We start from the raw sequence: 26,238 nt of genomic DNA, 5'->3' as shown, positions 1-26,238 counted from the left end.
CACCAATACACGAATCACTTAAGCAAGGACCTGCCCATATACGGAGTGCGTAAAAGACTAATCTTATACACTAAGTCTTAATGCTTTAATAATAAAATTTAAAATAGCTTGTTAAGTAAATGGTTTCGACTGAAGCGTTGAGAATCGCCACTCGACCCTGAAATCAGAACAATTTTAGCTATAAAGTAAAATATCCTTAATAGTTTGCATAATGTTAAATAAGTTTTTAATTATTTCATACGATAAAATATAATTTTCGGATGTATTATGTAAAAGAGAATATGCGTAAGAGGGGAGTAAATTCAGATATGACTACGAATAGAGATCTATGGAGTACATACTATAACAGGCTTTCGTAAGGAAAATGTCAGTGACGTACGCAGCTTCACATGCATTATCAAAAATACTTTAAAAATTCCTTCTATATAAGTGATGTAAACAACTTAACCTAGCACTGCTTCATGTGGGTTCACTTGGTCATCTTTAGTATGGATTACGAAATTAATGTTAATATATCTGTTTAAGTACTACTTGTAATCTATTAAATACCTTATATATCATCTTAGACATATAAGGTAGGAACTAGCAAATTTTAAGACAAAAATTAACATTAACGTCCACATATGAAAGCTTTAGCTTCGATTTCGTAAAAGTCCAAATTTTTTATTTTAAACCAACACATACTTTTGTGTATTCATCACATGATGTGTTTGTAAAGGCTGAATGCTGATGGTGATGATGATGATGTGTTTATATATAACTTATAGATATGTACAAATTGGTATTTGCAATGAGTTATAAACTACATAAAAATATTTTATACATTATTTTTGTTATTCACAAAATAAACAAATAATGTGCAATTTGTAAAAATATGACATTCGTTAAAAGCACAATTTTATTTTTAAGAAGGTTATTGTTTACGACTGATTGATAAATATAATATATTACCTTCAGCATTAAAAGGACAAAGGATTATTAGAATCAATCACGTTACATTGTTGCAAGGAAAATATATAAATAAAGATAATTAATGAGTGGTATCCACAAGGTAATCGGTGCATTTCGCCTCTACGTTTAGCGCCATCTATTTTGCTAAACAGTAATTACTATAAAATTTTAATACTCTGAGTGATATTAAACATATATAACTATGTTTACAGTCAATATTAATAACTTGGTAACGGCATAATTAATAATTAAACTTCTATGAGTGTAATCAGCAAGTGTAAATCTTTGTAAGCTTTATTTGACTAGGCGTTTGTGCGTTCGCCGTGCAGATTTAAAGGCAATTCGTATTCGAACTACACATTGTTATTCAGTTTCACAATCTTGCAGTTCGCCTATATCTAATATGCAATGCATTGTTTATTTTCTGGGACAGCAAGCTTGTTGAATTTTATCTATACACTGCAATGCCAAAATACATTTGACCTACACGATCTAGTACTATCTTTATATTTTTAGCATATTACTACACAATGTTTGACCATCTTGCGGATTTTTGTATACGCCCTTGAAGCTAAACTTGTTTTTATGTTAGCGAAAAAATCACTAGACTTTATTATCTTAAAAAATGTAGCAAGATGTGTTTATGTGCATTCTGCATGTATGATGTACCGGAATTTTGTTAAGTTTTTTGTTATTTTAAGTTTCATGTTATCAAGACAAGTTTTGATCACGTATTATTTCAAAGTAATTTAAAAGAAACCATTTTATGAATGAATAAAAAAAGTTTAATGTTCTTATGTAGTTTGTGTATTTAATGTACGTAAGATATATTATGTGTCGTTGTACACATATATTAATTGTAGCGCAAATAATTTAAGCTACAATAAATGAGTATATCACGCACGCATATGTTAAACATTTTGTGATTTAGCCCTGAATGCATACAAATTACTATTAACGCTATGATTTATCGGGTCAAATAGCTTTATTTTAAAAAGATTTATATATTTTGTTATTAGGCCTTCACATACCGATTTCATACTTAAATCTGACATCGATTAAGAAAAATTTTACTTACCATAAATATTCTCTGAAATTATTTATTTAGTATGAAAAATAAATATGTAGGCAAGTTAAAATTATAAAAGCTACTATATTTTTCTCTGTGTTCTTTGTTATTTTTTCTTGCATACACCTATATAAACCAGAAGCTCGATGTTATGTATTTACCCGGACGTGATAAATACACGTCGGCCTTCGACCTTCCTTCATGCCTGACTACTCCATTTTTATTTAGTTCATGCAAATCGCTACTCGACTTTCGTGACCTGTCAATCGAGTAACTACATCTTAAGCATTAATAGGATCGAAGCGCATCCGGCATAAACATGTTATAACGTACCTACGTACTATGTACAACTGTAGGATTCCACTGTAGACTCACTGGTAAAACCATATCGGTATTCCTCTCATATACTTTGAAAGACCAAAGAAGATATGTTTTAATACAAATGTTTGAGTAGTGGACTTCCACACTTAGTGTTACGCAATGCCTTTTAAAAGCCACTGAACAAATTGACGTACAAAAACCGACCCGTCACGAATAGAAGTTAATGTAATTGAGAATGTAATGTATCTGAAGATAGGATCTGTGATAGCACGTAATCCGTATTTAATTGGCTTCTTCATAACTCTGTACCTCTCTCGTTGTTCACACAGCACCGATTTGGTTACGCAGTATTATCACAGCCAATTGGGTCGACACGGAATGCAAATTGCTGCCTATTTGACAGCAGTTGTAAACATTAAACTCAACGTGCTAGTTTAAACGTCTTTCTATGCACTTATGTCTATCGATGTTGGTGTTCAAATATACATAGTCTCTATTTACTGAATTAAAACATTGCAATTCAGTACTTTGACAAAAATGTAAAATTTAAATACGTTACCAGATTTTAAATATTTAATGACGATTATATTTATGACGTGACGGAATTATTTTATAGGTATGCAACTGATAAATGTTCTTAAGTAAAAATTTAGAACGTCATACTAGCGCTAACGGGGACATAAAAATGGCAACCGTCAGTTTAGTCAAACCAGCCGTTTCCCACTAAGGTGATTAAACCTTGCCATTGTGTGTGTAAGTGCTTATTCAGAGATCAATAGACATTAACCAAATGCGGATGACATTAGTACACAAAGTAAAGATCAACCTTAAGCCTATTCAATCAAGGACCTTAACCAAAATCAGCGTGTTGCTATGAAAATGTCAAGCAAAGGTCGTCAAAATACCCTCGGGCGTTCTGACATATTATTACACGCGGTAAACATTGCACGCCTCGAATTATTAGAATCATTTGGTGACCCGTCGTCGAGGCGAACAATCGAGATCCGACGATTAGCTATTAATTGCGGATTCGAAGCAACTTTTATAAAAATACCTCGCTTGTTTTGGAACATACAGTAACATTTAAATAACAATAACAGAAACGAATTACCCTAAGTTAATATAAGATTGTAGATAAAAGTTACGAATAATTAAAGAGCGGATAAATTATGACATTGAATAATATAAATATAACAATAAGGTAGTATTATTGATATATGTAGTTAAATTTATGTTAGATCTCGTAGTATAGACCAAATTATTTTATGGGGCAAAGTTTTTAATATGTTTGTAATCAATATTTTATAATTAACCAATAAATAAATTAATATTATTAGTTTGAAAGAATTAGACGTGTTAGTATTGTGCTAAATGGAAATAGAGTTCTGTGTCAATCCTGTTTAAATAAGCTCTGAGTTATAGAATATATGCTTAGATGTTTATTTATAAATAAGTAAGGATAAAATGGCGAAAGCGATGTTTACATGTATTGGAGGATAATTACATCACATTTATATAAACAATTTAGGAAGATTGCAAACATTACGAGGAAACAATAGAACACCGTCATACAATAATGATCGAGATTCGATCACAGAAATTGAATCACTCATCAAAACAGTTTGTCCCGTATCCTTGATATAAATGATCGCGTTGTAAGCAAACACTAAAAGTATTCAAAATTAATAAAATGTACAAAAACGTGTTATGGCTTCTGAAATTTTTTCTTGAAGTATTTATATATTTTATTAATAAATATTCAAGTAACATCGCCTGGAAGTTTAATCTATGCAATTTATTTCAATCTAATAATGTATATATTGTGAACGAAGATGGAAACTCGAATCGAAAGATAAAAACAGCCGAGAGAATAGATGATAATTGTGTTTTGTTGTCGAGCAGACGTTTGGATGATGAACTGAACCCTGAAAAGCTCTCTAGGGTGGTCGTAGTGAGTATTGAATTTAATTACTTGAATATTCCATGTTTATAAAAAAAGGCTTTAATTTTGTTGAATCTTAACCAACTTGTTTTGTAGAAATTAGTAGCATAGCGACAGGTTAACTTGCAAAACTGAAATACGGATTTGCATTAAATATGAAATTTATTTGAATTATGTCATAAAAATTGTAATACGATGAAGAATTATTAATCCTGTCCAGATAAGGCAATTTAATCATTGAAATAACTGGCGACGCTCGCTTACATAACAATTGCTGATATATTTAACGAATTCCAGTTCACAGTGGAAACGGTGCTGTGACTTTTGACATTGTCATACATTTATTATAATGTTTTCTTTCCGTGTTCATCGGTTACATTGCTTCATGGAAATCTATTGACATCTTGCGTTATGCTTTCATTAATAAAAATTACCCTTGTTAAAGAAGCTGCCATATGTTAAATTTTAAAGAACCAAAAGCAATCTTAAATTAACAGGTAATCGAGATTTTTTTTATATAATAAAAACTGTTGTATATGTTCGTGTTTTTATTAGTTATGTAATTAATTTAAACGATTAATAAAGTGCTTTCATAAATAACTCCCTGAAGCCTTTTATGCCTACATCCGGTAATTAAATGAAACAGAGATGCGTTGTTATCCTTGGCGTCTAACATGGATCACTGGCAATACATTAATAAATTGCTACCTTATTAGGCAAACCTCTAGAAGCCATGCTTGATCTTAGATCAAGCTAAATGTTTTAGACTTAGATCTTTAATATACATTTCCATAGCCCTAACGGACGAATTAATTCTTCTGTAGATATATAAGAAACTAGCTTTTACCCGCGACTCCGTCCGCGCGGAATAAAAAAAGTGCACACAAGATAAAAAAGTTCCTATGTCCGTCTCCTAGTTCTAAGCTACCTCCCCATCAATTTTTAGCTAAATCAGTTGGACCGATCTTGAGTTATAAATAGTGTAACTAACGACGACTATCTTTTATATATATAGATGTGCCAGGATTAAGAAAAATAGAAAACAGTAGTATCTGTCAAACTTTATTTTGGTATCTTAAAGCCGTTACAGTAGTCGCTCGTGATCCATAGTTTGATAACCTCTGGTATAGTAGATTAACTTCGGACTCGTAACTTAACTTGATTAGATCATCGTCGCCAAATGAAAGTGTTAATAATCAATTAAATATGTATATGATTTAAATAACATTAGCGTGACACAGAAAGATTAATTGGTGAGTAACTTAATATTAAATTGGCTCACACCTCGCATATATAATTGTATCGATTAAACTGTTTTATATAAAAAAAAACTAGTTTGCAGCCAAATCAAGAAGTTAAGCTGTAATGACTATTTAGTTTTAAAGATTTAAGTTATAAATACTAATGAAAGATAATTTGTTTAATAAACTCTGATTAATATGACAGCGATTGCTTCGATACTCTTATGATTTTTCTATAATTATTTTGGTTAATGTGACAGTAGAATATTAAGTTTCAGTTATTCATTGTGTTGCGATACGTCGAAGTTCAAAAGCTTTTACAAAAAATACTTACAAATTAGTTTGTCCATTTCAGTTAAGAATATTCTATAATTTATTTAAGTCCCAACAGTATTGGACGACTAAAATCATCGACCGCATTTTTAGGTCATAGGTTATTCGGTTAAAGAGTCAAATGTGCCTTTCGATGACGAAATGAACGCCTTTCTCATCATTATTCAGTCGTGTACCACGCTACCTGTCTACAAATTATGTGTTAATAGGCTTCTCATTTCGTAATTTACTAAATATAATGATTTCTAATGTAAAACGATGATATTTTTAGTTTAACAGAATGTTAACCTATCATATTATATTTTAAGCTTAGTAATAGGTCTAAAAAATAGATAATTTTAACATAAATCTTCTTTACGAAGCGTGATATATAAGTGCTCGACTAAAATATAATATTTTTCCAGAACTTAATAATTATTAAATCCGAGCGCCCGTTGAAGTCTTTAGTATGAAGTCATTAAACGTGTGTTACATTCAACGAGGCGAGTTGTTCTTCCACTCACAATAACCGACGCTGGTTACGATTAGCTACTTAATTTGTTTCCATTGCGCTGTTTTCCTAACGTACATAATTGGGCGGCCATGCAATAGTTTTTTGTATGTCTGCGTTTTCTTGTCTGTGAACTAAGCTTTGTCTTGTACCAATTTGATTTGTAACACATAATGGTATGCTATTAGTTATTTGTAAAGAAAAAATGAAAATGTTTTCTTTAATAACAAGAAAACCTAATAAGCTTTCATTTTTTACTATCGTGGTACATGACATAAATTAGATAATATAGTAAGTTAGAAGAATCAATATCAAACTAGAACGGCTGTACGTTATTTTCCATAATAATAAAAATTAACTAGTGTAATACGAAAGCATAAATTAAAATGTACTATGTAAGTTCCCCAGTAAACTAATTTTACACACTTCCGTACTATAATTACAATATTTTTAAAAATAATAGTATACTATATTATATATAATACATTAGAAAATAAGAAATAATTGATTCACAATTTTATACATGTCTGCAAGAATAACTAATTAAACATGTATTTGTGCCTATAGTGATATAGAGTTGTAGATACATCACATGTATACATCGTGTTTTCGAGATTACAATTGTCTAGCTATTGTTTTATCTTAATTATTTACCTTTGCGGGTAGTGAGAAAAAAATTATCTTGTATCTCTAGGATATAATGGATTGCGTAAATGATTTAGCTGGCGGGTTTCCACGGCGGTGTGTTGACAATGCGTGGTGGTGCAACGGTGGTGCCATCTGATGGTAGCAGTCAGTCGCACGCGCAGCCTTGCTCTAGCAACTCATGCAATTGTTCCACGCTTTTCTTTTAATGACTAAGAGTGTGTCGAGACGCGCCGGGAGATGTGTTAAGTGTTATTGTTTTATATTGATGCGCATGCGCCGAGCCGCTCCGCGCAGTGATCGCTTTGTGACGCGCCGCATGAATGTGCCTCGATTGTTTTCGGCTTGACATTTTGTTTGTAAACAAAAAATCGTTTGACTTCTACTTTTGGTATTTCCAGATGTAATTTAAGACGTAAAACATTTCTCTTATTATCATCCGCTGCAACAATATACAGCAATCTAGTAAACAGACGAATTATGTATGTGACATACAATGTTTAGGTATACTTTATTTACTTCAAAGTAATGTATAGTGACTTGCGACTGACTGAGGCTTGAACTCCAAAATAATTGTGTAAAGTGCCTTATTCATTGATTTGCAAAAGACAACCCATGTCTGACTAGATGTCCATCACATCTAAGATCTAAATGTCAGTTAATTTTATTATACAAAACCGATTTCATCAGTAAATATAGTGCTACGTTTAAATCATTGATCTATAAAAAAGTAGTATAGTACAATAAACTTCTAATACAACTGGAAACGAACTCAAACTGACCTTTTACTCTACGGGGCCCACAATTTAAACGTGTTTAAACTTACACATTTTGTCGTTAAAAGCCACTAATGTGGGAACTGAATTTTAACTATCTCTCCATATGTTGTCCAGTCGTAGTAACCTTTAACGAGACTTTGTTATGTTCTAAATATATTGCCTTAACCTAAATGTTTATTAGAAAAAAATGCAAACTGATTATTAACTTGATAAACTATTTATATTATTAAAAATATAACAAGCTAATTAAATTTATACTTTTTGTCAACTACTGCGACTGTATGTACTGAAATGTATAATTAATTTTAACATTTTTTCTTATGTTGATGGTACATTTTCATAGACAAAAAAGAGCATCAATCACTATTATTTCATATACCATAATCATAAACGTTAAAAGTTAACGTTAAATTCCAGTGTCGTAACCCTTGTATTAACTCGTGTTGTCTCTATTTTTTTAAAGAGACCGAAAGGGATGACAGTGTTTTGTTTTATCGGTGGAAGCATACGTAGCAAATAAATAAAAATTTCTCCTGAAAGCGAGTGCTTATTGTTAACTAACGGTCAGTGACGGCTCTAATTGTGTCACAGTTCAATGCTCCAATAACTTCCCGCATATCAATTAGTCTGGACTATAGACAAGAAAATGCATTGTATTATCATAATGCAAGCTCTATAGGATTTTCTCTTTCGAAAGATATTTATTCAACAGGTAGCGGATTGTGGGTATGGATATAGCTTCTCCCATTGAATACCGCCTTTGCTTAAAATAACTACTAAATAAAATACTATTTTCTTATTAACAAACATATTTAATATTTTTTCATTTACTATATTTAGAAAAACAAATTACTACCAACATTCCTGAGAATAGCTTAATTTCAATATTGTTTCTTTAACATATGGGTTCATTAAAATTCCATAACAATTTTATTATCTGTCTACGATAGCATATCGTTAACACAATTTGTCTAACAACTATATGTTATTTAATATGTTAGCTAAACTAGGGCACCCTATGAGTATGTTAGGCAGTTTATATTTTAGTGCAGCTGTGTGCCACTTTAAGAAAATTAAATATAAAGTAAATTGCACTATACGCCATTCAAAACAATTACTAAGAGAAGTTAACCCTTCTTTGATTTTATAATCTACTTGTACTTAATTTTAAAATACACTTATCTATTTTATCAAGGTAAACTTAATTTCAAGAATAACTATGGGAGAATATTATACACTTAATTTTTATTACAAAATAGTTTTCTGGTGACTTTATGTGTATTTTTAGATTTCCGAATTAGTAGGGGCTCAGTTTTCCGCAACTCCACGACAAGCGCGTATTTTGCGTGAAGGCAGGCTGTAGGTTACTCCAGCCAGCCCAGCGATTTTCGAATTATTTAATAGTTATTAACTAACTAACCCTTAAATTTAAAGAAGACATAAACATGTTTTACATCTTCTTCAAAAGATATCTGTGTACATAAAATACATTACAGACAACTTAACAAAAAAATTATCTTACATTACTTATCGTTAGTTTCTGAGACCAAAAATCCTTGTATATTACAGAGATAATGAGAGGGATGACGATGTGTTTTATATAGGTATTTTGGTTTCAGAAACCAACGATTAAAAACTTAATATTCCTGATGGACAAACGGAAGTTCAAGCATTGTCGTGCAATAATAATTAGAACATAATATAGTGAAGCAGCAGGCCGCAAGCTCGCTCGCTTGTGACGGTGTTACCGTACGCCGACCGCTACGCATGCACTATTTGACTCCTCATTATTGTTCCGCATCTACAATATAAATGTGAGTTTTCACCGCCGAAACACCTGTAAACAATGTTTCTTTGTTTTTCCAGAAGATGGAGAGGAACGACAAAATGTTTTCGTAGGTATTTGCAAGTGTTTCGGCAGACGACTCTTTAAAATCTTGACGTGTAATAACTGATCTAATTGGCTAATGGTAGTAAAAATATCAAACTTTATTTGAATAGTATAATATTCAACAATTTAAAAATCGAATATCTTATTGTATTAATATATCCACGAAGAAATCCCAAACAGATTATATTTTTGATTTTAACAAAATATTTATAAACTAACTAATATTTCGTATTCGTATAACAAAGTAGCACTACTGCTAACAATTCGACGTTACACATCAAGGTAATAAAACGAATCTAATGACAATAGGCGATGATAATTCGAAGCAAAGTTCGGGGTCGATAAAGTACAGGGTACAAATGCGGCGAAATGCCTTACGGGGCTTGCGAAACTTTACACATAGATCAAGGATTTTATCCTTACAATCAGATATAACAATTGATGTTCGAATTACATATATTAAAAACTAATTTAAAAAATATATTGATATTCTACGAGGTTATAACATCAACTACCAGTAATTGTTAATATAATTGCAATCAAATACATCTATTATTTTATATTAGTTATGCATTTTTCATAAATGTCAATGCTTTGTAAATAACATTAAATGATTAGAATAAGAATTCATATAGCGATCGTGGGTATTTAAAATACAAACGTAATACTTGTGTGCTAGAAGCAATTGTTCACTATATTATTATTATCTTATGAATAACATTTATTCATAACAGTTTGCATAATCCAAAAATAATAAAAAAGACTTATATTGAATCTAATATTATTAAATTCAGTTAGCCGTAATTATGCGATCTGTCACAATATAGACCTTATGTCAATCATTCGAAGGAAAGCTTTTTAAACTTACTACGTTAATTGAAATTATTAGTAAAGGTAGGGGAATTACAAAGATGTATTATTAATGTACCAGTAATATGATTAGATAAGAATATATCTATGGATTTCAAAAATACATTTAATGCTGTGAAATTTCGTTAAATGAGGAGTTTTAACAACAATCATCGTTACTCATCATTTAAGATACATAAAATCACGTTTAACGTTCTGTGCGCACAACGGAGCCTATAATAACCACTTTAATTGATTTTCAAGATTTTGAGATAGGTTTCTTCATGTCCATTACATGCTTGCAATAGTAATCGAAATAGCTACGTAAACCACACTTATTTACGTATCAGTATAAATAGATAATAAAAGAAAACTAGAAACTTTAATGTTGTCGATATCAAATTCCTAAGTCCTTTCTTTAAACAGTCATCGAATAATTTATAGTATTACAACATATTATGATTTTAAATGGTACTGTTGACTAGGCATAGGGTGTCTTATCTCCATGCATCAGTTACATTAACGGCACATCAGTTGCACAAAACACTTGAGGTTGTTGCACAATAGCGAACAATTCACTCTCGTTGCGTGCACCGCACCGCCGGCCGCGGCGCCATTGTCGCGCACGCGCTTTACTGGGAACTTTCCCGCGAAACTCGCAAAAAGCGCGGGAACCCCGCCCAAACAATGACGGCCGACATAACGCTCCAAATGTTATCTATTGCCTGCCAGCCCACCGATTACAACATCTATGTTCTCATTGCTTGTTCTAGAATAAAGTTTTGTTTTGTTTTAAGTATTGTTTTCAGGAAAAATCATGTTTATTAATTGTTTGTCGTGATAATAGCAATGACCTATATATTTATATGTGTGTTTTATTTATTTATACTTATGATTTGAAATAATTAGTCATTCTTTTTCAATGGATTCCTAAGCACATAAAATGACTTATAGTAATTATAAATCCCTTTTCCGATGACTAGATGATCGGTCTTAACCTACAATAGATATGTTCTTAACTTAACTAGATAATTTATTAGATTAGACTTAATAGATAATTTCTTAACTTAATATAAGCTGAACTGCAAGAGAACCATGCCAAAATGTAGAAAACCACTAAAATAGCAAGTAACTGTGTTACATATTTAACATATTTTACATTCGTAATACTATATTTTCCCTAAAAATATTTTAATGTAGTTTTCAACAAATGTGAATACTTTTCAAAGTAAGTTTATCGTTTAAACATATTTATCCATTTCACATTCGAATTGTTTAAAAAAGACCAACGAAGAATTCATTACACAATCGTTCGAAGTCATCAATTAACACAAATGTTTACAAACAAAACAAATGTACAAGGCGCATTCTCAATAATTTGTATTCAATCAGAGGCAGCGCTAAGATAGACTCGCACCCATTGTCCTGAGCGCACACCGCCATTCGCATTCATCATCAGTCGAGCCAAATAAAGTGATAAAATAATAATTACACTGAAGTTGCGAAATGATTACTAAATACAAACTGCATTTAAATACGACAAAAGTTACTCGAAGCGATTAAGTGTTAAAATTTATTCATCACAATGGTAAACGGCAATTACGTGTTGTACGGCGACAGGCCGTCGTCCGAATCCGAAATAGTGGAGGATCATGTGCACGCGCGCGCCGCCGAGAAGAAAACCAAGAGGAAACCAAACAGAACCGCCAACGAACTGCAGTACTCCCTGAACCTCGCGCAACTGGACAACGAGACGGATTCTGTCAAGTACGAGAAGAAAGTGAAGGAGCCGAGACTACTCCGCTATGTGCCCACTACTGACGTAGAGGAGCACTTCGTCAGTGAAAAGTTCGAAACATATGACTTGAAAGCCACGGACGAGCCACCCCGTCGGTACGCCTTCACGAAGAAACCTAAGAACCCTGCGGATGGATCGATTAACTATGCTTACTCTAGATCGAGCAGCAGTTGCAGCTCTCCCAATGGAAACTTGCCGACCATATCCGAGCACGGGGAACAGTTCAGTACGTACCGCATTCGATCCATCCGCACGCCGACTGACGAAGAAGTCAGTCACGCTTACGAAACGAAACTGGACAAATACTTCTCCAGGCCGCGGGAAGTGAAGACGTTCGTGGCCAAGGTAAGTTTAAGTGCTTGACTGTATCATACGATATTAACAATGTGAATGTAAAAGCTTTCAACTGTCTAAAACTAGAGACTTCACAGTCATGCAATTTTGGAAGTGTTTGTCGATAGTTTAGTAGTTAAGAGCTAAGTGATGTCATTACACAAAGAAATGTTGCTGTTGCGATACAAAATCTTAATTTGTTGGATATTTACGATTCTCACTAACGCATGACGTGTGATATGTCTCTTTTTTACGCTTACGCGTACAATTAGACTTGTGGGTTACGAATATTTTTTACTGAGGCCTTATTCAACTCATCCCAAATTTGGGTAATCAATTTAAGAACACCCAAAATGTTGTTAATAATATTACGTGGTATATAATTTTAATTAAAAAAAATGTTGCCATAAATGGGTTACGAGAAAGTAAGAGATGTGTAATTATTTTCCTGTCAAATTATTTTTTCCTTTCTAGTCATATTCATAATTACAACCGACATTCAATATTATTTATAAGTTTCATAAAACGGTAGGCAGGTTTACGCATTTCTTTGACCTCTCTCTGACGAATTTTCTATATAGTTTATTAAATTCTTTCACATTATTTAATTTTATTATTAAATATTAATTCATTATGTAAATAATAGATTCCATTTGAATGCATTCTTTCAAACTAAGGTCGTATAAAATAAAGAAGTACGTTATTTGACCTTTAGTAACATAAACCATTAATTATTAAGTCTTAAATGCGCTTCACTTGTAATGAGAATGTTAATTATGGTTGTAGTGAAGTTTAGTGCGTGTCCGAGCTTAGTCGTGTTTCATTTATCAAATAAAATAGATATTGGTTCATGGTTTTAAAACGCAACGGACAGGTTGCGTTATAGTCATGTCAATTTTCCAAAAAAAATATGTTGTTAGAAGTATGGTACGTATATCGTTACTAACTACTACAAATTAGAAAATATGTTTTTTAGTAATACCAAAGGGAACATATATAATGATAGTAAATATATTTTTATACTATAGATATAATTTTCAGCATCTTTCAAATCTAGTGATATAAAAGCATTCAGATGTTAGGACGACTTTTGGGCTTCGTCGTGTTTATGCACACCGATTGATTAGAAAGACTTTGAGGTATTAACACTTTAACATTGTTCCAGGGCTCGCATCCCGATAGCCTGTACCGCGTCCCGGTAGGCAGCGGCGTGGCCAGCAGTAAGGTGGTGCGAGTGCTGCGCATCTTGCGATGGCCAGTCGCCCTCTTCAGTGTTTGTATCGCTCTGGCTATCTTCGTGTATTTCCTCATGCCAGGTCAGTTTTATATAATCCCTTTAGTTTATAGAAACAGTAAGTACTACTATTCATAAATTTATGAATATTGTTAATTTCACGCAACCTAAATTTTTTTAATACAAACTAGCTTTTACCCGCGACTCCGTCCGCGCGGAATATAAAATAGAAAACGGGGTAAAAATTATCCTATGTCCGTTTCCTGGTTCTAAGCTACCTGCCCACCAATTTTCAGTCAAATCGATTCAGCCGTTCTTGAGTTATAAATAGTGTAACTAACACGACTTTCTTTTATATATATAGATATTTCTAAGGATTAGTTAATAAACTTTAACAATAGTAGATCTCAAAATTAGTGAATCTTCCTCGGTTAAACTAGACGTCGATATGTAAAATACTATTGTTGTAATTCGTTATCAATTGTCATCTTTACATAAAAGCAAAAGCTCAAAATATTTACAATCAATTTATCAACGTAATCGCTTTCTGTTACTTTCACCTTTTGTGACACCTGTTTTTAAATTATAAGTTGTTTCAACTGATGTCTTTTAAAATAAATACCAATCGAAATCACGATCGTTGTTGTTACGAAAAGTGTTAATTACGAAGATGGTGCCGAAGTTTCAACTTTAATAATAAAAGTAACTCCTTTCAAACTTGAACAGATTCGATTTTAAGATTATGCGATCCGATGCGATATAATAATGTGGTACTCTTTTATTTGCTTTAAGATAGATGAGGCGGGAAATAAAAAGCAGCGAAAGAGTTATGAAATCGTTACATTTTTTCCTATTATCCGAATATTATGTGCCTAGATAAAATAATATTAAATGGAATGTAGCAACTCAAATAAGGACACCTCCATTATTTCATTTTGAGTATAAAGGATTTTACTGAAAAAACTTTAATATAGAATTGAAAATTAACTTTCACACAACATTATTATGTCAGCGAGTTTAATCTAAAGTTATGTTCTACGAGATTACTGTCACAGCAAGCTTTTTGTGCGGAATTATAAATATGAAATGTAGCGATGGCGTGTTAGGTGGTAAAGGTCATGGCTGACGAAACGACATCTGTTGCGTCACCGCAACTGACTTCCGTTTGCAACAGTAATATCTTTGCTGATTAGTTCATAGTGGTGAGCAAATAAAGCATCTATAGATTTCAATCAAGCAATATTATACCTCGCTTAGATTATCTGTTTTAATCGATAAAAGAAAATAATAAAACTGTATAACTATCACTGTAACAGCTATAATCTTCTCTTTATGTCCTTTTATGGTATTGCTGTTTACAGATTTAATTACGAAGAAATTTGCATAAAGCAACAGTAAAAAGGGCATTATAAGGTATAAAAAATCACCATTACCAAACATTCACTGCGATTGTAACTTTCAAAAACAGATAATCCGTTTCATAAGCTTTTATTTCGCTACATACTAAAAGTAATATCAAAATATTCGAAAATGTTTCATCTTTTAACGTGTTTTAATTCGCTTTCCTTATGAACACGCAAAGGGATATCTTAATGGCCGCACTAAATTATTCAGAATTTCACCGACATTTGCATGCGTGCATTTGTCGAGGCGCCATGTACTCGTGTCCGGATGTCCTCATATCTCCCGAGGATGCTCTCAAATTGTCTCTTTTATTCGTTCAATTTGGCAAAAAGAAAGTTGACCTCACGCCCGCTATTGTACTTCGACATTAAATATATTACAATATTGATTTTACACAACAATGTACTCTGACCATACTTTTATTGTTTCCTTTGTCCACGGCAATTTGAACTTTTAAAAAGATACGTTGACAGTTTGGACATCACTTTCAGTCATAAAACTTTTTATATTTGATTTATTTTATAAGTTTTTATTGTTTGTTCATTATCACACATCAACCGTCGTATTAATATTTTTGTGTACATTTAGTTAACAATTAACTTTTACTTTTCGTTTACATAAACATAATTAGTCTAGTTTTTCACCAGACTATGTTCTACATCTATGCCAAATTTCAGCGAGATCCATGCAGCCATTTGGGAGATACCTTCAAACAAATATCCATTCATCCATCTAAACATTCGCATTTATTATATTAGTAAGATTCAAGTTTTAGTAATTAAGTACACAATAATTAAAATTCAACTGCAAGACACATTTTAGTACCCTTAAAAGAAACGTACATTTTTTATTTCTAAAATGGTAAGTGCCAACAACAAAAAATAATGAGCCTATGTTACGTATTATTTACGTAAAGCCATGGGAAACTCGAGTTGGCTTTTAATGAGTATTTTTATTTACAACATTATTTTAATGATCATTATGAACAAAACTATTAGTTCTTCCATTACAAACACTGCCGTGTAACATTAAGTCAGTCAGTTTTCATTGTTACGTCACTTGTAACAGGAGAGATAAATCTGTAAGTAGGAAAGAGATTCGAGTGTCATGTGAAGTGGACATACGGATGACTGAATTGGCGCCAAAGCACGTTAATCGGCTTTTATAATAACATTTAATTTGCTACATTGCTGCACTTATGTAACGAAAAGCACCCTGATTACTTGTAAGTGGACGAATAACTTGTTACTGTTAACTGTTTCCCGCTTAGGGATTAAGTCACTTGTTTATTTCAGAGCTTATTTACGTGTTTCTTTTAAAGTAATTAGTATCATTGCGTATATCTTAAATGGTCGAAATAGTTTTAATATAAGGACAGAGCAATACATTGTAATGTAGAAGTTTCATTCGAAATCATTTTATTGTTGTTTAAACTTTCGTGAGACATAATAATTACGCGTTAGTAAACACTCGCCTTGAAGATGGACCTCCGACGGGTCTGAAACTAGTCCTTGCCGTAACCGGAAAATCAAACATGAGTTAAGCCGTTCTTAATTAATTAATTATTTTTTTATGTAATGTAAAAAATCAGGTGACCTGTTGGAAATAAATAACTGGCAGTACAAATTCATAGCACCATATTAATGGCACTAGCTCAAAGGATGATAAATGTTCTCTGGTTTCAATTTCCTGATGGTACACTAGTTTTTACATTACAGTAGAACACTTATGACATCGAATTTTATTATGTAATTATTTTTTTGTGTCTATAAAATTGTATTATTCTTGTGAAGTCTTTATGAAGATTGAGAGCAATATTTCACCGTACTGTAAGTGAAAGCGATAAATATCAAGACGTAGTTCGTATTGTGTATCATAATAACATAAAAAACGACTGAAACTTGTACGAGCTTATATGTACCGAGAGTTACTTTATTAGAGTTGCGCAAGGCGATAAGGATTAATAACGATAAGAGTACCGTGGGTGCGCGCTCTGACATCTTGAACCCGACTTTCACTGCCTCCGTGTCTTCATATTTAGCTATTGAAGAGTGGGTGCTTCCTTCTGAGATGCGCTCCAGTTTCGTAATATACAATTTTGGTACGATTATAAAATTAAATTCTTTCGCTACTGTGAACAATGTCTTTATATGGACTGATGACGTCTTTCTTTGAAGTTGCATTTGTTTAAGGAAATGATTCTAATTTTGAATGTAAATGTTAGCTACTAATTTAATATAATGGATTTCTCAATTGTAATGTTGTTTATCGTTTTATGATACAAATAAAGAATTAACTGAAGCTTTAGAACACATTAAAAATAATAACCAAATCAATAAAACAGGGTTAAAAACTAGACTTTTAGTCAATGTCATTCATTTGACATTATCATTCAATGATTTCGTTAAACAAATCTCTGTAAAAAGCATGATTTTTTGTAAGTACGGACAAGAATGTTTTGCTAAAGCTAAAAAAATATGTTATTAATTTAATCTTATCTCGTATAAAATTAATATAAAATTGATGAAGATGTCATTGTCAAGTTTAAAAAAGAAATGCAATAAATCAAACTTGTTTTTATGCAAGATAAGTTGTGTCCCGATTTAACATCGACTCGAGTAATTTATAACGAGATTTCCTTTATACAATTTTATGTACATACATTATTTTATAAGTCATTTATCAATATTCGATGCAAATTTGTTTTTTATTGCCTTAAATTAAACAAAAGTTACTTTCTAGCATTCTATTAATGCTAATAATTACCAGAAGATTTTATTCAATTGAACCTATGTTATATAAATGTATGCAATAAATACGTCTTTTTAGTAAAATATTGTCATACCATAATAGCATCCTAAGTGGCGTAATTCTGAAAGTATGCAGACGACTGAAAGTGTGAGACAGAGCACGCTCTTGTCAATCCCACGGTTTGAGAGACTTTACCTTGACAAATTGCGAAAATACGTAACTCTACCACCCCTATGAAATTTCTAATGGTAAAATTCGCTGATACCTAATGTGTGTTTGCAAAAATTTAAAGTCTTTATAAATTTATCACTATTTTTATATAATGTTTTATAACTATATCAAGTAATTGGCAAAATCTTAGTTTTATATCTCAATAACCCAAAGAATTTCGATATGAATGACTAATCAGCGACATAAAACGTAGAAGACCTTTGACCAGCTTCCTAAAGATTACAGTTGTTATGACATTTGTGTGCAAAATGCGCTAACGAAGGCACGCCTCGACTGGTTTGTTTAGGTCACTGGTATATACGTGCATCAGTTACCAGGCTCTTATTATATAGCATATTTTTTTGCATGATTACAAAGCATAGAAATACTTCTTATAATTTATCCTCGTATTAATAAAACAACGAAAAAAAAAAGAACAACCGACACATATATTTTCTACATTTAGAGGAAGAGATAACCGTAGCCACGTTAAGCTGGTACCCTGAATGATTCAACAGTATAGACGTTATAATTTTTCTATTACTCCACAAACCTAAAGTTTAAACTTAACTCTTAGAGTTCCAACGAATGATAAGATACACGCTAGTCTTTATATTATATTCCTTTTCCAGACAACCTATCATCAGAGTACAGCACCGTGAACGCGACATCATGGCAGGAGGACACCGCCAGCGCCCAGTCCCGCATCCAGCCCGGCAAGCCGAACCGCAAACCGCCGGAGCAAGGCCAACACGGACCGCAAAAAGGCAACATACGTACGCATGACAATACACCCATATCCAATTCCAAATCAACGCCTAAATATTATAAACGAAGAAACGTTAAAAGCAGCTATTACACTAGTTCATGTTATCATCGAATATTAAAATATTTTAGGGTAAATTGTGCGATTTTATCTTTTGTTGACAATATTTAGGCTTCGGTTTGGAAAAACAGATAGATGTAATGTGCTAACTGAACAATAACTCGTCCAAGGAGGTTGCATTTCTTTCAACGAGTAAACTCAAGCTTTTGTAATGTGTTTACACGTAAGAAATATAACTTCCAATAATAGAGGCGGATTCAAACTTTTGTAGGTAAAGTCGCAGTATTACGAATTTGATTTTATCCAAAAAAATTACATTTTGTAAAATATACAACAGCAGTACTAAATACATTTCAACTAAACACAAATTGATATGAGTTTCTTATCCTCCCACAATCCGCCTTTATCTAACGAACATTAAAGAACACAAATAGGTACGCACTTTTCTGTACCGATCGATATATTATATACTCAATATCGAAATCACGAGCACAATTTGTTTTCATACAGCAACCCGCACACTTTGTGTGTTCACATTGCAGCACATGGGTGTCAAACAACACAAACAACGTAAAAATACAACTCGCAAAAAATATTTACAATCAATATGCGTTTAATTTTACGTAAAAATACAAGTTTGAAAGATAACCATATACACGGTTGACTTCTTTATGCACTATCATTTTACAAAGATTAATTGATTTTAATTTTTTAGGCATTTCGATTATCATTAAAATGTTGTCATTTATTTATAAATATTATTTACTTATTACAAAATACAGGTACAAAACCACAGGAAATTGATTTCTACGATGCTGAGAACGTAAAGACTATCGATTTAACATCATTAATGGAAACAGTCACGGAAAACAGTGAGAAAAGAACTCCCGTCCCTCCGGTGTTCCCCACCCATATCGCCCCGGAGGTGCAGTACGGTAACGAGAGAGCCGATAAGGAGAAAATGAGGTCTCCCAAATTAATTGATACAGTTATGAACAGCGATGAATCCACTCTAAAACCGCACATCACTCAAAGCCCGGAGAGACCATTGGCTATTTACTTTGATGAGGGCAAGGTAGCCACTTCTACTGAAACCATAACCCGCGCAGAGAGCAACAATGATATTTTGCATTATGATGAAAAAGAGTTGCCAAAGACCACAGAGGAGACGACAAGTAAGCCATATTCACCAGTTTACAAAGACACGTCATTGTACATACGCAAGGAACACTCTAAATCAAAGCAACGACCTACCGAACCCGACCTAACTCAGGCGCTCCACGAATATTATCGCCTCACTCCCATAAATCACGATAACCGTTTCACGTCGGGCCACTCGAAACTTTTCGGCATTTCCATGGAAGACGCGCAGAGCATGAAGTCCACAACACAGAGCACACTGTATAACACGCGCGTCTCGCCCACGCTGCCGACTTGGCGCGACAACGCCGATTCAACCACTAAAAAATATCCCTTAAATACCAATTTGGATGGTAAGAAACCTTCTTTGCTATTGCATGCAGATGACTTACAATAATTTGCGGTGTGGAGCTAATAATTAAATGGTTATATTTTTTATTTGATTAATAAATATTTTTTGCATGAAAATTAATCGTAAGGTATGCACGTGTCCACTTAATTAAATGTTTTAACATTACGTTTGATTTCAAATGTATTTTAATTATAATTTAGGATTTAGTTCTTAGGATTAGGAATCTAATAAGTACTTATAACAATTTAAGCATGTTGGTACCAACTTATCATGTGAAAATATAAATTCACTACTTCTTGATTACAAAAGACAAGTTAATTCTTGCATGATGTACTAAAAATAATCTGTTCTAATTTATAATTAGTAGCTACTGAAAATACATTTTATAATATTTACTTAGGCCAATATTTTAAATAGATTGTTTTATTGCAACTTACATATTGCCAATTTTAGTGTCACAATGTCGTTCGACTCATCTGGGTCTGTGCCGCGGCGTACTGCCGTACGACCTGGCGGGGCCGGCGGCGACGCTGGACGGCGTCGACGTCACTGACCTGCTGCCGCAAATGGAGTACCTCGTCTCCTCCAACTGCAGTGAGCGCACCGCGCACTTCCTCTGCAGCCTGCTCGAGCCCGAGTGTAGCCCCACTCCCTACCTACACAAGATGCCCTGTTATAGTCTCTGTAGAGGTAAACCAATTTCAATTGAGTATGTATTTTATAAACTTACATTCTTAACTTCAAAGAGTAAGCTTGAACTACAGATTTCCATTTCGTTGGAATCAAATAACTAAGATCCTTATGCAATACACAAAATTTCTATTGAATTTTTAGAACATCCTAACTTGGTTACAGTAAATGACGAATTCTCTTCTGTGAAATACATGGAAATATTTTTTGCAGCGGTAGCAGAACATTGCGATGGCTCGATACCGCGGGACTTGCTGGGCGTGTTCGGATGCACGCGGTACCCGACGGGCGGGTGCGCGGCAGCGCGGGCCCCGTGCGGCGCTCGCGAGCTGCCCTGCGGCGACGGCAGCTGCGTGCCCAGTCATTGGGCCTGCGATGGTGCTGCCGACTGCCCCGCTGCTGAGGACGAAGCGCACTGTACCGCCTGCGCCAGCAACGAGTTCCGGTACCAGATTTCTCTCATCATCTTTTCTAGCTGAGATTTTCTTAACGAAGGTTAACGATCTCATAACTTTGACTCAGCGCCCCTTACAGGCGTTCAAGGTTTACTTGTGTGTGTTACTGTGTCTGTAATATGTATGTATTTCAGTTAACTAGACATCGTTGTTTGAGGAAAAGTGATAGTTTCTGGCTATATTAGATGTTTGTTCACATGTGTGTAACCCTAGATGTCCATCGGGCGGATGCGTGCACACCCGCTGGTTGTGCGACGGGTACGCGGACTGCCCGCGCGGCGAGGACGAAACGGAGCAGCAGTGCGCCGCGCGCCGCGAACACGACGATGAGCAGGTCACCGACGCCGATCCCGAGCCCGGTGAGGAGCCCGCGGGTTCCGCCCCCGCTCTTGCCGTGCGCAGGCCCTTCCAAACGTCCAAAGGGTACGCCGACGACAGTGTTCATCGGAACGGTAAGAAATACTATCAAAAATATGTACTTGTCTTTGTAAAAAAGAGATTATTTTCAACAACCATATAATCATTTTTCAGGAGAAACTGAAAGCAGTAAAGAAATACTTATGACTAGCGATAGTAAAAACGGCCTGAAACGTAATTTTACTCGGCGACCGTCGCCCGCCCGTCTCTCGCCCTACAGCCGCCCCATTATCCACGACACCAAGACACAGAGTAAAGGTAAACTGGACCCGAGAGTTAAGATAAAGACAAATCAGAGGAAGGCATCCCGGACCACTCTCCGTACCACCACGACATCTCAGCACATGGCAGAAGATAACAAAGAGAATATAAGGGAAAGCATATCAGATATGGGCGTACATCTTGATAAATCAATAAATAACCTGGAGAAGGTTATAAACGGTGCAACAATGTTAAAGGTAAAATCATTTTCCAGCGAAAGATTTAATGAATATTTTAGCAACGTAAGACTAAAATAAAAATAAAAACATAAAATAACATAAACAATTTCAGAAAGCGGGCGAGCCGCAAGAGGATGCGGGCGAGTCTGGTGAGGGCAAGGGGGAGGGTGGTAGCGGGGGCGGGGACAAGACGGAGGAGCCCCGCAGTCACCGCGGTACCGGCCGCTACAGCAGCCCGGCGCGTGCGCACGCCTCGCCTTGCCCCAGCGGCGAACTGCGCTGCGTCGACGGCAGGTCAGATAACGTCCTGACAATAATAAACATTGCTAAATTATGTTGTACAGCTGATGATACGGTTTAGATTTATCAAATATTTACATTTAGAATGGTTTTTCAGATGTATCACACTGGCCCAGCTGTGCGACGGCACCATCGACTGCTCCGACCACGCCGACGAAGACAACTGCTACACGTGACCGTCTAACAATACAAGAAAACAAATTATCCTGTAAAATTCCTTTAATAGCATCTCAGTCATGTAGAAAACATTCCATTTATAAGCTAACTTAAGTTAAACTATAAGTTTTATAAGATAAACTAAGATAAGTCTTTAGTTATAAACTTTTAGCCTATATTATATGGTTAAGAATTTGCTATTCTTACCGTAGTTATCCACTGACATAATACATTTATATATTGCCATCACCCTCATACTCTTAGAAAAACCTGAGATAACAATTTTTTTAATAAGGTGTTTCAGTAGTGCAAAACCAACGGTTAGATTTGACGTCAAATAAAAATATATATATCGACGCTGGAAAGCATAAACGCTGTAACCCTTGAAATCGCGAATATGTTTTTCACACGTTAATAATTTCAATCATTATCAAACGATAATGATTTTATTATAGGTTAGCACAAACTACACAACATTGCTAAATACCGCATGCTTGTAGGCGTATCAGCTCACGAGTTATCATTTTTTGGCTCTCCTTTAAAGTTCATACTTTCGGGGTTACAGCGTTTACGCTTTCCAGCGTCGATATTGTTAAATTGTCTTGTTAGGAGATACGAAATTTGCTTCATTTGATTTTAAACAATTTCACTTAAATATGTTCGTGAAAAATTACGAGTAACATTTATTTTAAAGCCCAATGTTTAAAATAAGAATATCTGTTAACTGAGTCTACGAATTTTTGCCGTCCATTTACAAGATTATATTTAATACTAGGTTAAGATTTAAATAAATTATGTATAAGCTGTGATACAACAATGCATGTTTTAATTCGCATAATAATAAGTGAGATATATTCATTGAATCATCATTATTTCTTGTTAATTTTATAAATTTCTTCTGTACTTATAGATATATTTAAGTTTAAGTTTTATTGATACTTTTATTTGAATAAGTTTTGTTCATTTTTTCTATAAATTTTTTTAGGCATTTTTGAGTCATTTTAAAGTCCTACTGAGAAAGTTTTCAAAACATTTCAAGTACTTATATTGGCCCAATTGAATATAAAAAAATGTAGCAGTCATAATTTCTGGTTTATTCGAGACTACAAAACTCAATATTTCTCAATTTTAAATACAAAAACAGTACTTAAGACCATTAAACTATTCTATCGTTAAGCGTTTGTAAATATTTTTACGGTATAAATTTATTTATAATATTTAATTTATAATCGATAGAAATTGTCCTAAACGTATAATAACGCGTTTATATAATATGAGATATTTGAAATATTTAAAAATCTCCTAATTTTCGTTGATAAATTTAACGTTTGAGTTGCCAGCGATATTATCGATAAATTGATCTTACTTGTTTAGTTTAATTATTTTTAAAGATTAGAAAATAAAAAAATTAAGAGCAAATAGGAAGTTATACTTCAATTTAGCATATTTTAATTGTTTTGTAATTTGACTCAATAACGTCCAAAGTATTGTCATAATAAACTTATATACTCCGTTACGTATATCATTGTAATTAAATAAAACTATGTTTACATAGATGTAAGATCTTTTTTCTACTTTTATATAATCTGTCAAAACATGTAGTATAGGCGGTGGATTTTTATACGAAATAATAAATATGCCATGTTTACTATATCATGTTTTATTATTTTTGAATCAGTCTTATAATCATGACAATTGACGAATCGGCGTTATCCTTTTAATAAAATAATCAATTTAACGTAACGTAATCAATTGAAAAATTTGTAATTAAACAATAATTTTTTCTTGTTGGTTCAAACTACTGTTTAAATTAACTCGAAACTGTTATTTGTTTCTTGAAAGAAATGAACTTAGCAATAATACAGCAATGCATTTAGTTGCTAATTATTTTTCACAGGTTGGGTTAGTATATCAACTATAACCCACTAATTTTTATACTTACATTTTTTATCAAACATACAGGTAATTTATCAACAAGAAATATTTGGCAGGCACAAAAATACAGTTAAGTAGCAAAAACAAGAAATATCACACAATATACAAACTGTTCGGAACGGAACTTGATACAGTTACTCGGATGGAGAAGTCATTACCGGTATTTTGATAAATAAGTACGCTAGGATTAGACATCAGACGTTAATTACCTACTTTTAATTATTTATATTCAGAAACTCTTTTCAGCGATCTCTTTCAAGATCACGCAATAACTCGGTTGCAGCTGCTAAAGCAATTACAATTTTAGGTATCTATTAAAATGTCCAAAGTATGTAACCGTTCACGCTTTGTGGTCTGCATTAGTAACGGTGTGACTCATTATTTGTATCTGGTAAATTTATCAAATGCGTCTTAGAATTATTCAATTAGAACTTCAAGTAAAAATGAACTTTGAGAAACAAAATATTAAGGTTGAATATCGAATGTGTTGATTCACAATCGCATATGTACAGTTATCGTTTGGGCAAAAGCTTTTTTTAGAAGATGTGTTTTTTCATTGATGGAATGAAAACGATTACCTCATCCGCACTACTGTTTGGTTTTTGTGCAATCTGGCCGGACCCGGGTCTCCTTGTTTTTATTTGTTTTGGTCACTTCACGCGACTTGAGGTCGATCGGAAGGTTCTCTCGTTGATCGAACGTTCAAGGATTGATAATTGCATTTATTTTATTTTAACCAATACGTACCGCATATAGTTGATCATTCGAAAACAAAATTTTTAAGACAAAAAATTCTTCATGCAATTATTCACAATTAACTTCGTAAAACGTAAAAGAAGTCTAATTTATTTAATTAACTGATTTGACATAAGCATTAAGATTAATGAAAGCTTAATAACCGATATCTAGGAATAGACAGGATAGGAATAGGAATGACATGTATCCCCATTTTAAGTAGTCTCTGGTCAAAGATAAGATCAAATGATTAGTCAACACAAACTGTAAAATACCCTTAAGATATCAGACATTCTGCAGTCTATACTGTTCTTCCACTAATTATAATTTAATAAAGGTTATTGTGGAATAAAACAATAAGATATTCTAGAAACGAAGTCTATCAAGTCTTTTCCATTTCTCTATTGTCCTGATAGATGAATGTCGTATAATTTATTAATAGAGTATAAGTGTATATATAAATAGGTGCGTGGTTTATAGCGAAGTGGGCTGGGTGTCATCGACCGGTGCTGGTAGCTGGTAGAAAGCGGAGTGAGTCATTCGGCGACGGC

At 33.4% G+C, this 26,238-nt stretch overlaps 1 protein-coding gene across 9 annotated transcripts in view; it reads left to right on the top strand.

Annotated features, from left to right (window-relative positions):
- The window catches only part of LOC106709305, a 50,419-nt gene extending 27,057 nt beyond the window's left edge, over window positions 1–23,362 (top strand). For 2 of the 9 annotated variants that reach the window (XM_045682617.1, XM_045682608.1), the window contains exons 3-11: window positions 13,808–13,958; window positions 18,874–19,017; window positions 19,850–20,560; window positions 21,013–21,249; window positions 21,463–21,694; window positions 21,918–22,156; window positions 22,236–22,579; window positions 22,674–22,855; window positions 22,959–23,362. In XM_045682617.1, the coding sequence (XP_045538573.1) occupies window positions 13,808–13,958; window positions 18,874–19,017; window positions 19,850–20,560; window positions 21,013–21,249; window positions 21,463–21,694; window positions 21,918–22,156; window positions 22,236–22,579; window positions 22,674–22,855; window positions 22,959–23,037 (2,319 nt within the window). In that variant the 3' untranslated portion in view covers window positions 23,038–23,362. Of the gene's footprint in view, window positions 1–7,171; window positions 7,408–11,711; window positions 11,740–11,903; window positions 12,655–13,807; window positions 13,959–18,873; window positions 19,018–19,849; window positions 20,561–21,012; window positions 21,250–21,462; window positions 21,695–21,917; window positions 22,157–22,235; window positions 22,580–22,673; window positions 22,856–22,958 lie in introns of those variants that run through there. The other 7 variants (XM_045682595.1, XM_045682597.1, XM_045682589.1 and 4 more) reach the window with 7 other exon arrangements.
- The last annotated feature ends 2,876 nt before the right edge of the window (window positions 23,363–26,238 follow it).

This window comes from Papilio machaon, chromosome 2 (assembly GCF_912999745.1).
Source record: "Papilio machaon chromosome 2, ilPapMach1.1, whole genome shotgun sequence".
NCBI lineage: Eukaryota > Metazoa > Arthropoda > Insecta > Lepidoptera > Papilionidae > Papilio > Papilio machaon.
The sequence above is the reverse complement of the archived record's forward strand: the minus strand, read 5'-3'. Positions and strand labels throughout refer to the sequence as shown.